Source organism: Trachypithecus francoisi, unplaced genomic scaffold (genome assembly GCF_009764315.1).
Source record: "Trachypithecus francoisi isolate TF-2019V2 unplaced genomic scaffold, Tfra_2.0 Lachesis_group17, whole genome shotgun sequence".
NCBI lineage: Eukaryota > Metazoa > Chordata > Mammalia > Primates > Cercopithecidae > Trachypithecus > Trachypithecus francoisi.
In genome coordinates this window covers 104,914,627-104,929,318 of record NW_022681462.1, presented here as the reverse complement: position 1 = coordinate 104,929,318, position 14,692 = coordinate 104,914,627, and the positions used below count along the sequence as shown (strand labels likewise).

General features: G+C 46.5%; 1 protein-coding gene across 6 annotated transcripts in view; it reads left to right on the top strand.

Moving 5' to 3' along the window:
• The window catches only part of DCDC2C (doublecortin domain containing 2C), a 134,909-nt gene that overhangs the window by 69,807 nt on the left and 50,410 nt on the right, over positions 1–14,692 (top strand). For 5 of the 6 annotated variants that reach the window (XM_033176647.1, XM_033176648.1, XM_033176645.1 and 2 more), the window contains 2 exons: positions 7,912–7,980; positions 14,177–14,218. In XM_033176647.1, the coding sequence (XP_033032538.1) occupies positions 7,912–7,980; positions 14,177–14,218 (111 nt within the window). Of the gene's footprint in view, positions 1–1,536; positions 1,753–7,911; positions 7,981–14,176; positions 14,219–14,692 lie in introns of those variants that run through there. The other variant, XM_033176646.1, reaches the window with a different exon arrangement.

Genomic DNA, 14,692 nt, shown 5'->3' with positions numbered 1-14,692 from the left:
CACAGCACACCCAGGGAGGACGCTGACTCACCTTGGCTCCCACTCGCCGGGTCCTGACACGCACTGGGTGTTTCACAAAGGCTTATGCAATCTGCCAGAAGTGGGTACAAGGAAATCCCATGCACTTAATCAACAGAGGCAAGGCATGAAGCTCAGGCCATGTAGACAGAGCAGTGTTGCCCAAACTGCATTCTGCGTCTTTGAAAAAGCACCCGTGGGAAGCTCTTCCTCATCTCTCTCCGTGGGAGAATCACAGTGCATATGAGTGCATTGTTTCAGAGAAGTCCTAGAGTTAAAATTATATGTAAGCTTTTGGTTCATCCTAATTATTTCCCCAGGAATGCTTTCTTGCTGGGACTCTTCGTGACACACAGTTGAGGCCTTGCCTGTGTGCAGTTGTCCAAGGACCTCGTTCTTTCCTATGGAGCAGGGACATAGGATGTGGTTTATGCAGACCCTCTGTTCCTGGGACAATCATGGACTGGGTGGGGGGCTGCGTCCCAGTGAGCCAAGCCTGGAGAACTGTGTGTGAGGGTGGCTGTCTGTCTGGCCCCACTCTGGGCCTGTGCTGCCTGCTGGGCAGCCTCTTGGCTCTGAGTCAAGGTGACTGGCATCCCCATGGACACAGGGAAGGTACATATATCTGTGCCATCAGAACTTTCCAGGCCATTAGTGAAGGACAGTTTGGCCCTAATATTATGTCTTCATGGTGCTGACTTCTTTACTAATCTGGAATACTGTCTCCTGTTTTAGAGTAATTGATTTTAACTTTGTGGGTTCACCTGAGCATCTTACATGCTGTTTCTCACTGTGTCTGCAGTATTATGCTTTCTCCCGCGTAGTAGCACCATAAAGATAAAATATTACAAAATATAACATCCCAACTAGTAAATGTGTGAATTTGGAGTCAAGCCTTCTAGGTTGAAGAAGGGAACCCCAAGAATGCAGAGTCCTCCAAATCCCAGGCCATCGCTTTGTGGTCAGTGACACTAATAGCACAGCATCCGAGCATCCGTGGAGGATGTCCAATGTGGGAGGATGCTTCGATTTTTCTGTGGCACCTTCAGTATCTGTTATACTCAACTCCCACTGTCAGGTTTGGATAAATGAGGGATATGGCCTGTCCTTGGCCCCTGTGATCTCATATGATCTTTACGATTTGTGATGATAAATAAGACTTTGACTCTGCAGCCCCCTTTCCTGTCACCTTTCCTTTATTCCAGTGTCTAGGAGCTTCTCCCAGTATTTGTAAGTCAGTTCTGGAACCTCTTGTAGCTGTGTAGGGGAGGACAGAATGGAGCACGGCCTCACTGACTGTGGGCAGCGAGGGTTGGAGGCTCAGCTGGGAAACCAGGTCGTTGGTGGAGTTGGGTGTTGGTCTTCCTGACAGTGCAAGATGACTGTTCATAGTTCTTTTTGACCTGTACTTGGATTTCTAGAATGTTCTCATTTTTCCTGTTCAGCCTTCAATTAATAAGATTTACTCACAAAACAACGCATACTTTTAATCATACAAGTCACTTTTCTGTCCTCCAGTTTCGGTCACCTGAGTCTCTATCAACGGACACAGGGATTTCTGCAGAGCCCCTGGCTTACCTGCGGGTGTTGGAGGTTCACACTGGCGTCTCAAGGCTCCTGGCTATTTTGAAAGCTCATTCTTGTAGCACAAACTTGACATGGAGACCCTCACAGAGTTCTGTGGGTGCCCATCTGTGTGGCTCATGAGAGAATCAAGATTGGGGTTCTGCATTAGGGAAGCGGTACCTTGAGTTAATCCAGTGATCTCAGTTACCTGGGTCATAAAAGTGCGGAAGCTTCAGAGTCACTGAAACTCATTTGTCTTGAGCTAAGTGGTTGTGAATAGGATGGAAGGCTTAGCTTGTGGGAATTGCAATGGGAGCAAGAGGGACAGCATGTCGGGGTGGAAGCTGTGGGGCGTGGCCGACTGTCAGAGAGAAGGCGATTCCCTGGTGGTTGTGGCATGAATTATCGCCAGGCTTTAATGACCCCTCCCGCTTTTTTTTTCCCTCCTAGGCTGCATTCTCTCCTTTCTAGAGTTTTCTTTTTTTTTTTTGAGGCGGAGTCTCGCTTTGTCGCCCAGGCTGGAGTGCAGTGGCTGGATCTCAGCTCACTGCAAGCTCCGCCTCCCGGGTTTACGCCATTCTCCTGCCTCAGCCTCCCGAGTAGCTGAGACTGCAGGCGCCCGCCACCTCGCCTGGCTAGTTTTTTGTAATTTTTTTTAGTAGAAATGGGGTTTCACCGTGTTAGCCAGGATGGTCTCGATCTCCTGACCTCGTGATCCGCCCATCTCGGCCTCCCAAAGTGCTGGGATTACAGGCTTGAGCCACCGCGCCCGGCCGAGTTTTCATTTTTAAGAAATTATAATTTGTTTTCAAACTTTTTTTTTATCTTTGGTTATAATAGCAGGTAATGTATCCCCTTGGCATCCACCCCTCCCCCACCGTTTCCATCAGCAGAGGGAATTTGTAGATGGGTGGGGGTGCATGGCCTGTGTGCCTGCTGCCCGATGAGCTTTCATTCTTTTTTTTATTTTTTTTTATTTTTTATTTTTTATTTTTTATTTATTTTTATTTTTTTTTTTTTTTGAGACGGAGTCTCGCTCTGCCGCCCAGGCTGGAGTGCAGTGGCCGGGTCTCAGCTCACTGCAAGCTCCGCCTCCTGGGTTTACGCCATTCTCCTGCCTCAGCCTCCCAAGCAGCTGGGACTACAGGCGCCCGCCATGTCGCCCGGCTAGTTTTTTGTATTTTTTAGTAGAGACGGGGTTTCACCATGTTAGCCAGGATGGTCTCGATCTCCTGACCTCGTGATCCGCCCATCTCGGCCTCCCAAAGTGCTGGGATTACAGGCTTGAGCCACCGCGCCCGGCCTTTTTTTTTTTTTTGAGGCAGAGTCTTGCTCTGTCGCCCAGGCTGGAGTGCAGTGGCCAGATCTCAGCTCACTGCAAGCTCCGCCTCCCGGGTTCCCGCCATTCTCCTGCCTCAGCCTCCCAAGTAGCTGGGACTACAGGCGCCCGCCACCACGCCCAGCTATTTTTTTGTATTTTTAGTAGAGACGGGGTTTCACTGTGTTCGCCAGGATGGTCTCGATCTCCTGACCTTGTGATCCGCCCGTCTCGGCCTCCCAAAGTGCTGGGATTACAGGCTTGAGCCACCGTGCCCGGCCTAAGCTTTCATTCTTAGAGAGCAGTGAACTTTTAGTTAAAGTCTCGAGTCATTTTGCCTCAATGTTAAGGAACAATTTTCTTACAATCTGTGCCAAAAAAACGGCACCCAGATGTTAAAACATTAATGTTGAAATTCTGATTCAAATACTACATTTTTACAAAAGCAAAGTCTTCTTCCAGTGATAAGATTATATTTATTTTTAAAACTACTTTAAGAAGGTGGGCAAATGTGTACAATTGGAAACCCTGCCGGGCCCGGGACACTCACCCGGAATTCCTTTCTCAGGGAAATAGTCTAGAATTTACTGTGAACATGGCCAATTCCATTTCAGTAGAGCAGGCTGCTTCATCCTCCCCCAGGTGGTAAGTAGGCTGTGCAAACCCCAGGTCTTCAGCTGATGCGCGAGAATCTTGGTTTGACTGAAATCACAAAGGATTGGGTCCATTTCTACTCTTCTGAAATTCAGTTATTTTTAGAGAGTCTCAAAGAGTCAGTGCAAAAGGAGAGTATCTTTCCTTGGATTCTCAAATAGCAACTAGGGCAGTGCCCCCTGCACTGCGCCTCCCAGGGGTGTAATGCATTTCCCTCCGGAGAAAGAGATAAGAATAAGTCACCAACCAAAGAGAAACCACAATCATTGGGACTCATTAGGAGAAGGTCAGTCTAAACTTGGGTAATCTGTGAATTGTTTAATTAGAAAAAAATCTAAGGAAGCTTTAGGCTTTGGCACTTTGAGCTGTGTAGAGTAACTGAGACGGAGGCCACTTGAGTCCTTGGGGTGTTTGCTTTAATGAATAAATTAAAAGTAGAATTAGCCACTCTATCTGTAAGGATGTTTTGGCTCTAAAGAACGGGAAACTTGAAGAGAAGTGACTTCAATAATCAGGAATATTTCTCAGGCCACGTCACAGAAGAACTTGAGCCTTCTGTGTGGGAGAGGCTCTGGGGTTGGCCCCCTCGAGCCTCGGGGTGTGGCTGGGCACCCCATTCTTCTACCGCCTCCCTCCGCACCTTCGCCTTTGGCCTTGGGCTTGTCACCTCGTGATCTCGAGGTGGCATGTCCGCTATGGCTGGCACACTGAGATGTCGAATGCTGGGGAGAGGAGAGAGACTGCACCGTTTAAACAGCGAGGAAAGGCTTTCCCAGGGGCCCCTCTGAAAGCTGCCGCGTGTCTATGCCTGTCTTGTCCCTAGCCAGGGAGAGGCGATTGACCTCTGGTGGTTTAGAGGAATCAACCTTTACTTCTTGTGTCTGGAAAGGGGTTCAGGCTCCCCTGAAATGATGAATAGTATTTGAAAAAAGTTTGAATTTTTGAATTTTTTTTTTTTTTTGAGATGGAGTTTTGCTCTTGTTGCCCAGGGTGGAGTACAGTGGCACAATCTCAGCTCACTGCAACCTCTGCCTCCCAGTTCAAGTGATTGTCCTGCTCCAGCCTCCCACAAAGCTGGAATTATAGGCATGCGCCACCATGCCCGGGTAATTTTTTGTATTTAGTAGAGACGGGGTTTCACTATGTTAGTCAGGCTGGTCTTGAACTCCTGACCTCAGGTGATCCACCTGCCTCAGCCTCCCAAAGTGCTGGGATTACAGGCATGAGCCACCACGCCTGGCCAAATGTGGTTTTTTTTTTTTTTTTTTTTGGTGAGAAACAAGGTAGGGAGTGGCTGTGAGCTCGGCAGCTGTGTCTGTGGGCTCGGCAGCTGTGTCTGTGGGCTCGGCAGCTGTGTCTGTGAGCTCGGCAGCTGTGTCTGTGGGCTCGGCAGCTGTGTCTGTGGGCTCGGCAGCTGTGTCTGTGAGCTCGGCAGCTGTGTCTGTGGGCTCGGCAGCTGTGTTGTGGGCTCGGCAGCTGTGTCTGTGGCTCGGCAGCTGTGTCTGTGGGCTCGGCAGCTGTGTCTGTGGGCTCGGCAGCTGTGTCTGTGGGCTCGGCAGCTGTGTCTGTGAGCTCGGCAGCTGTGTCTGCGAGCTCGGCAGCTGTGTCTGCGGGCTCGGCAGCTGTGTCTGTGAGCTCGGCAGCTGTGTCTGTGGGCTAGGCAGCTGTCGGGGTACAGGATAATATTTAATCTGTGCCATCTGCCCCTTCTTCATCATAGGAGAGGTCCGTCCTCCCCTACCCATATCTCCCCTCCTCCCAGATGCTGGACCCTGTCCAGAGCTCAGAGCCTCTCAGGAACTGTGTGTCATCAACTGCTTAATAATTCTCTCTCTCTCCTTGGTGTCTTCAGCTTCTCCCATGCCCGAGTCCTCTGGCTGGCATGTGAGCACGTTGAAAGCACTCGTGTTAGGAGTAAAAACAACTCTTCCTTGGTCTCAGTCCTCTTTGAGCATGTCTCTCTTCCTTCACGCGTGGAGTTGATCTGTAGGGAGTGGCGTCTCCTCACTTTCTCCATCTTCTCCCCTCTTCTTTATCTCTTCAGGCTTCTGCCCACAGTGGCACAAAACAGCTCTTCTGCTCCATGCCACCAGACCCAACACGCTCCCCAGTTCTCATCGCACAGGACCTTCACCACCCATTGGCGCTCCCAGCCACTCTCTTTTCCTTGCAATGCTCTCTTCTCTGGCAAGGGAATCTTGTCAAACGAGACTCCTGACTTCCCTTTTCCCTCTGGCCACTCGTTGTCCTTCTCTTAGGCTTCTGGTCATCTCGCTGGCCATCAGATGCTGACATTCAGCAAGGATGAGGGGTAGGGCATCTTCTCCTCTCACTCTGGACGTCCTTTCTATGTGATGTAAAATTCTGTATCACCCCAGCGACAGTGTCTGTGACCTCCAGGAATATACGCACATCTGCTGAATTAACACCTCCCGTAGATGTCCTAAGACACTGAAACTCAGCAGAGTGAGAATGCAACCCACGGTCTCCATCCCCTGTCCTCAAACCTTCTTCTCTTCCTGTATCCATGCATGAATGACACCCCCATCCATTCAGTAAGACCAAAGAGAAACTGAAGAGGTATTCCTGAGACTGACCTCTTCAACTCTCCCATATCCAGATCATCTTGGACTCTGTAGTCTTACCTCCTAAGTGTGTCAGAATCTCTGCACCCCTCTCTGCCTGTGTTACCATCACTCTGGTCCTACTTAGCATCCTCTTCTGGTTAGATTGCTGCTGTCACTCCTGCTTTTCATGCACTGATCCTCAGCACCTCTGAAGCTCCGTGCTTCTTCCTGCAACAGGGCTGTGCACATGCTGCTCCATGCGCCAGGCAGGTTTTTCCATCTGTTTTTATATATTAACGTTGTTTCATTCTTCAGATCTTATAGTAACAGTCAATTACCAGAGGATATTTTTGTTGCTCTCCCATGTATGTTAAATACTATTACATTCTGTTTCTGTTCCGTGTACCTCTCCTTGTAGCACCTGTCCCAGTTGTTTTGTTTGTGTGACTATTTAATTAATATGTCTTCCCTATAAGGCTCTCGACTTCTTGAGGGCCTTGTTTGTACTCACAGTCACTCGTGTCCTCTGGCATTGCGGTATTCAGTACGGCCGGTATCCTCTGTGTACTTGCTGAATGAATGAATGAATCAATGATTGACAGCACCTCGACTATTCTTGAAAATAACATGTTTTTGATTGACATTATGTCGATTATTCTTTAACATAATAAGTTGTTATAAAGCTTACTTTTTATGTGGTTTGAGCACTCCCTAGAGAGTTTTATTCATTGTGAGTGCTTTTCTACATAAGCTCTAGGAAGATAATGCTCATGCAGGCTTGGTCTGAGTTTTCAGAGGGTCTGAGGTCTCGGCTGATGGGGTTGGCCATACTGAAGACATAACCTGCATGTCTGCCTCGTCACGGAACCCTGTTCTTGCACATTCAAGGTCAGCTGGCAGGGAGCCGTTGGGTCTTTATGGCTCACTACTAATGGCAGTTCTTTTGCTCTGGTCACACAATGAGAATGCACTTCTCTACCCACTTTGACTCAGGGTGGCCATGCCACCTGCCTTCCCTGAGACATGTGAGTGGTTCCAGGCAGGTGCATGAAGAGCCAGTGTGTGATTTCCCACACTGCATCTTCTCTTCCTTTGCAATCAGGAAGCAGGAGGTGCCAGGGCCTCCATCAGTGGGTTTCCTGAGTGGGTTTCCAGGGACAGGACCCCCCTGGCCAGCCACAGTGCAGCACACATACTTGGTAGGCTTGTTATTGCAGCCTCGTCAGCCTGTCCTGACTGCTACAGAAATATAAAGGAATTTTGTCCCAGAGAGTCTTTTCTTTGGCCACAGAACCACATTCTTCTCCCCAAGAGCAGAGAGAGGCTCCAGGACACAGATTAGGACAGATCCTTGTCTTCTGCCAGTATGCCATGAAAACTAGGAAATAACCATGGAGAGTGAGAACCCATTGCTGTATGAGGAGTGAGGTCAGGCAGGCTGTGGAGGGCGTCTGCTGATCAGGGAGCAGAGGGCCCTGGGTGGGGTCCTTATGGTGCTCCAAGAATTGCAAAAGCACCCGCTGACCAGAGGCCTCTGGAGCACCCACGCCACTCCTTATAAGAAAGAGGTTTCTCCAGCAATTTTACCAAGCAGGTTGACGTTTTGCTGGTGGAGCCAAACGCAAAAATGCGGAGTGGATGCCATTCTGTATTGGGAGAAACTGCAGTAACTTCCCCAGCTCTACCTGTAGAAGTGGTCTAGAAGGTCACACTATTTCACGTGCTCTCTGATTTTTTAAAGGAGTTCGACATAAGCAGTTGATAAAATGTGGTGTATTTTCTTCCCAGAGACAAGCTGAGATAGTTAAAGAAGATGAAGAGATACATGAGAACACCCCTGATTTTGAGGGCAACAAGGTGAGTTCATTTTATTTTGTGTTTAATGGCCTGGATCTAAGGCACCTAACACGCTGAACAGAGCTTACGTTTGGTGGTGAAAGGATCCAAGATCACGAGTCGGTACCAAAGCACAAGCCAGCATGGAATTGGAAGCGAACGCATTTCCTAGGCAGCTGTGGACATGATCTCGTTTCCTGTGCCAGACAGTTACATGAGTCATTTTAATTGCATCTACACTTGTCCTAATTACTTTCCACTGTACTTCTAGTCACAAACCTAAAAACTTTTTCCCCAGGAAGTTTCAAGATGTACTTTTAGCAGGGAACGTCCAGGGAGGTGAAGGAAGGCAGCAGGTGTGCAGGTGGCTGTGTGGAGTGGACACCTGGAGCACCGACTGGCGTGGTTCGCGGTGTGGTGTCAGTAGCCAGTCCCTCCGGGGAGCACGAGGGTGAGGGTGTGCAGTGCTCGTGTGCAGATGGCAGTGGAAGCCAGCACGGGATGCTTGGCAGTGTGGATTCTCACTCGCTCTTCTTCCTGTTTGGATGTCCTGGAAACTTCCTCCCTGCAGGGAGCGGGTGCCTGTGGTCCTCTATGAGATTATGCAACTTATCATCTGCATAAAATACGTGTATCGGGAAAACAGAATTTACTTTAAATGCTCCATTTTTAGCTAAGAAGTAGACTTTGAGGACTTCGTTTTCAGAATTCTGTCTCTGGATCTTTATTTTTGTTTCAAGGTAATCTCTTGTTTTTAAGTTTGGCCACAGTCAGGAAGCTATGTAAATTGATCATCACACAGGAGGCTGTGTAATGAGCTCCCGAATTCATTAAGTCTGAGAGACGCAATCTGAGTCTATCCTCCAGGGCTGTAAACAGACGGGGACACTCGCTGCCCTGCCAGGAGTCACTTTTTTGTTTTTGTTTTTTGCTCTTAAACTTGCCCTGCAGCTTCCTGGCTGCCACTTCGAAGAAAGGGGAGGAGTGACCCCTAGGAAGCTTATGCACGGGTGCTGGAGCCACGCAGGTCACCCCTGGTGCTTGACACAACTTGGAACAGGTGTTTGTTGGAAGAGATATGGGTCCTCAGGAAGTTAGTTCAGGTTTTTTAGAAAACACCAAAGCAGCTTCTGATCTAAAACAGACAGTCAGAGAGGATACACTTGTTAAACAGCTCATTCTTCCTTCCTTATATTGCTGGATAGTTGTGGAAAGGTATCCTGTCTGTATCTGGATGAGTAGGGAAGACTGTTCGATGAAGAGCAAAGACAGTTTTTTATTTCTTTGGCATCCTCTGTCAAGGATAAGGTATGTTCTGAGAGCAGGAATGAGAACGCAGACGTTTGTCTCAGCGCATTAGGCTAAGAGGGGCAAACAAGCCACTGGCTTACCTTGCTTACTTACCCTCGAGGAGAGGGTGCTATTATGCAAATGGCATGTTTTAATAGTGATATAGCCTAGGCCCTCTGACTGCAGTGAGTTTATGCTGTCTCCTCAATGCCTTGTGCACACTGGTGGTTGAATTTGTCATCTGTGCTTAACTGACTTGTTATGGAAATCTACTCAGGCTGCTGAGGGGATCCATGCATATTAGTGACTTGCTAACAGCCAGTAGCAGATTTAATTTCTTAGAGTGAATCAAAATGTCTTTCTTAATGTAAGCACTATCACTGGAATTCAATGGCAAACCCAAACACCTAGACCTTAGGTATCTGGGCCAAGGATCTAAGCTGCTGGGGAAAAAGGTGATAGGGACAGCCAGACCTTGGCTCTTTTGCCCAAGCATTAATGACGGGAGACAGGACAGGGAGGGCTGGGGAGCACACGAGGGCATCCCGAGCTTCACCGTGCACCAGGCACTGCGCAGCCGCTCCCATGTACCTGGCCCCGTCTCCACCGCACGGTCGCTCTCTAAGGAAGGCAGAATAAACAAGATTAAAAACAACGAGATGGGGAGTTTAGGTAGCTTGTCGGTGTCACGCAGGAGGTGATGGGGCTTGGACTGGAACCCTGTTTTGAGCGATTTCAAAGGCTGTGTTTTCGTCTTCCAGTGAACCATGTTGGTTATATGTAACTTCCCAGAAGAGGCATTTTCTGTATCAGGCTTCACACTGTGTCCCTCGTAGATACCGCTGCTTGGTTGGCGTTACCTCCTGCTTCCAGGGGTGCAGGATGGCTCAAGTGTTTCAGTTCTAACAGCTCCGTCTTTGCTTCTAACATGACTGAAACAAAGCTTTGTTGATGTGAAGTAACCCATGGGGTTGAAGGTAATTGGCCCTGAAATTTGACCCATGTTTTTGAGGACTCAAGAAGAGCAAGCATTTTATATGCATTATAATAGCTGTAATAGCAATTAAAAAGAAGCAGGACTCAATTAGCCCTTCCTGGCCAATAGGCCACAATGAGCTAACCCTGCTGTCAATGAACTGTAGTTCACCTGACATTTCATTTATACGTTCATGTGACAAATTAATCATATGACATTTATTTGATATTGATTATATTAAAATTTTTAGGCATAGGATTGCTGGCTTGACCTCCTCAAAGACCGAGGTTGTGCCCTGTCATCTTACATGTCATTCAGTGTCTTATATACTGTAGGTGTTTAATAAATATCTGTGGATTTGCTTTCAGTTGCCTCTGATGAAGTTACTTAAATATGTAATCCTGGAGTAAAATGCTAATTACCTTGCAAAGTTGTAAGAAGACATATTATAAACTTTATTTATAAATACGTATTGTTCAGGCACAGAGGCTCACGCCTGTAATCCTAGCAATTTGGGCGGCTAACGCAGGAGAATCGTTTGAGGCCAGGAGTTTGAGACCAGCCTGGGAAACATAGTGAGACCCTGTTTCTACAAAAAATTAGCAAAACAAAAAAAGGTAGCCCGATGCAGTGGTGTGCACCTGCAGTCCCAGCTCCTTGGGAGGCCGAGGTGAGAGGATCACTTGAGCCCAGGAGGTTGAGGCTGCAGTGAGCTACAATTGTGCCACTCCACTCCAGCCTGGGTGACAGAGAGAGACCCTGTCTGGAAAGAAAAATAACTACTACTACTATATATAGAAAATATTTCTGATGTTTGATCGCAAAGATGTGTTATTTTTGTGGTAAAATACAAACGATTTTTGTGGTAACATATAAAAACACGATTTGCCATTTAACCATTTTCAATGTGCAGTTCAGTCGCTTTAATCGTGTTCTCCGTGTTGCACAGTCACAGCCGCTGTCTAGTTCCGACAACTTTTCATCTCCTCACACCGACACTCTGTGCCAGCTCCCCGTCCTGTGCTAACTCCCTGTTCCGTGCTTTGCCTAGCTCCAACAGTGTTGTCATTTGGAGCACTTAAAACAATCCCAGCCTGAAGGAGCTATTCAGATGCAAGTATTATGATGGGATCCTGCTCACGCCGCAGCCCAGGGTGCATGTATTTTACAATTATGTATGTCAATAGCATAGAAGTGGGAGCAATCAAAAGCAAAAATAGAACTGTGCTTTTGGATGACACTTCCTCATCCTCAGAGTACTTTAAACGTGTTAATTATACATATGACAATTCTGACGATACTGGGCACTGTAATAACATGTTTTCGTCCTTAAAAATGGAATGTTATTAACATTGGAACACTGGGATTTTCTCCAGTTCTTTCTTTTTTATTTTTTTTAAGATGGAGTCTTGCTCTGTTGCCCAGGCTGGAGTGCAGTGGCGTGATCTCGGCTCACTGCAAGCTGCGCCTCCCAGGTTCACGCCATTCTCCTGCCTCAGCCTCCCAAGCAGCTGGGACTACAGGCGCCCACCACCACGCCCGGCCAAGTTTTTGTATTTTTTGTAGAGATGGGGTTTCACTGTGTTAGCCAGGATGGTCTCGATCTCCTGACCTCATGATCCACCCACCTTGGCCTCCCAAAGTGCTGGGATTACAGGAGTTAGCCACCTCACTCGGCCTTCTCCAGTTCTTAGTGCTTGATTTGTTTGGACTCATTGGTTCTAAAACATCTTATGTGCAAGCAGCACTTTTTAATTTATGCTACCTGCGAAGTTTGTAAAGCAATGTGTAACGGTTTTGAAAAGGTTTGATCCCTTTCCAGAGCAAGATGGAAAGTATGAATGGCAATGCCAAAAAAATATATCCATGGGCCACGTACACAGCGCTCTCTCCAAGGATGCCACAAGCTTCCTATCCTTGAGAGTATCTCCGTGTGGTCTGTAGCCAGCTCTGAGGGATGCTTTAGAGAAGGGTTATGCATAGGAGTGGTCAGGCATCATGGCGCTCAGGTTTTTCTCTGATTCCTTGTTATCAACCTTTTTAATAGTATTTAGGTGTTTCCTACTTTTGAAAAAGCTGTATAAAAATGTCATGGGTAATTTTGTGTATTCAATAAAGAGAGAGAGAGACAGGAAGAGGGAGCAGGAGATTGACTCTGATTTTGGGGTGATGATTTTCTCTTCCTCCAAGAGCATCCTGTGCACGTTCAGGCCTCTCTGGTGCTGTACCCGATGCCTGCTGCACCTCTGCCTTTCCAGCTCTCACCCACTTCCAGGGCTTGCTGCAGAGCCAGCCTCGTCCTTACAGCTCACTGGATCCTTCTTCAGGGAGCATCTCTTCCTCCGCTAACCTCCACTGGTATTTTGTTTGTCCTTTCTATGCCGTCCAAAGCACGATTTGGCTTTAGTTAGAGCTGTTTGTGTACATCTACTGTCTCTTCTGAGTGATTCACGTTTTCTGAAGGAAGAGTCTCGACTTAATTCATTTTAGTGTCATTTTAGTGCCTTTCATATCACCTTGCACATGGGAGTAACTGATCTTGAGTTTGATAGAGACTCTGGAAGATATTAGGTGACCAGTGTGCGGCAGTGGAGGCAGCGTGGGGCATTGCAAGGCCTCTGGCCTGAGGCTGGAGTGTGGCCAAGCAGGAGCTGAGCGTGGCCCCGACTAAAGATGAAGGTGGATATTCAGTGAGTCTCAAAAGGCTATGTCAGAAGTAATTCTCTCCAAAGCCTTAGTGTTTATCTACATGAAAATCAAACTTTTCTCTTTGGAAAATTTCATGAAGTCAAAAGCTAAGCAAAATAAGGAAGAAAGTATTTGCAGTACAAATCAAATGTTCTTGATTTACACAAGTCTCATAAATCATTAACCCAAAGCCCAGTAAAAAGAAAGGCAAAGAAGACAAACAGGAAATTCACAGAGAAGAATACAGATTTCCAGAAGACATGAGGAAATATGTCCATATCATTCCTACTTAAAGCAATGCAGATAATAAAAATGAGGTTTTTTTGTTATCAGATTGATAACAAATCAGATTGATGATGTCCAGTGCTTAATAAATCCAGATTAGGGATTTGTTTTACGACATCCCTCCTGCAGGTAATTGAATACTATATTTTTATGTTAATATAGATGCAGAAAAGCAGCAGTGCTTCTTAGGGTCATGTATGAATCAATGCAGCCTTTGGAAAAGAGTTTTTTCTCTTTCTGTTAAAATTAAACCCTTACTTTTCTTAAACCATTATTATCATAGCTAGGAATATCTTCCGCACATTTTTTAACCATTATTATGATAGGAATATCTTACAAATATATTAATTAACAACTATTAATATTTGTTATATTAACATTCAATAAAGAGAGAGAAGGACAGGAAGAGGGAGAGGGAGATGGACTCTGATTTTGGGGTGATGATTTTCTCTTCCTCCAAGAGCATCCTGTGCACGTTATGTTAATATACAAATATTAATATATTACAGTATATTTATGACTATTAGTAGAAACAAATGCAATGCTCATCCACAGGGTTGGTTGATTAACTAGTGTTTTACCAGTGGAATGGGATACAATACAGCTGTGAAAATAATTAGATAGACGCATACAGCTGAAGGATGGGAGCTCTAAGATGTTATATTAAGTAAAAAAAAATCAGAGTGCCACAGAGAATACAGGTATGACATGCTGCCTTTTGCATAAGAATGATCAAAAAGATGTACATAAAATCAAAGAATTTAGAATGGGAAACAAAATGGAAGGAAGTAGGAGGAACAGAGCCGCGAGTCGATAGTGAGGATGAGGCTTGAGGCTTTACGCCAAGCTCCTGAATGATGTTTATGAGAAAGAATTTGACCTCCCCGAGAAGCTGAGTAGAGGCGGGGGAGATTAAGGATTTATTTTACAACATCCTTCTTGTGATAGTTGATTCCTATATTTACTTTTTAATTCTAGGATGAAGAAGATGCAAGGCTTTGTGAAGATGTTGAAAGAAAGGTTTGTATCAACAACAAATACTGTAGTTTTGCTTTTTCTACTCTGAAGACAGACCTAACAAGAGAATCCATGGATCCCCAAATCTTGTCAGGTGCTTTTTAGGAATGTAACTTCTTTGCCTCTGTCATACACCGTAGCTCTGTTTTCCAGAGTTAGAAAACCGACTTGGAGTAAAAGAAGCAAATCACGGCCTTTCACTTAGGTGGATGGATCCTTGGGAAAGGCAAGTAAGAACCAGGAGTGAAAAGTGCTCTAAGGCAGTGCGTGGCTGGCGTCTGAAGGTGCAGCGTTTATGACTGCCTGGAAAACCTGGAAAACACGTGTGAATTATCTGCCAGCTACACCTGTAGTCAGTCACTCACTTAGGTTTTCCAGGCAGTCATAAAAGCTGCACCTTCAGACGCCAGCCGTGAAGCTAAGGATGAATGTGCTTGCCTGGCGAGCACAAGGGAGTAGGGGACTCACAGCTCTGGG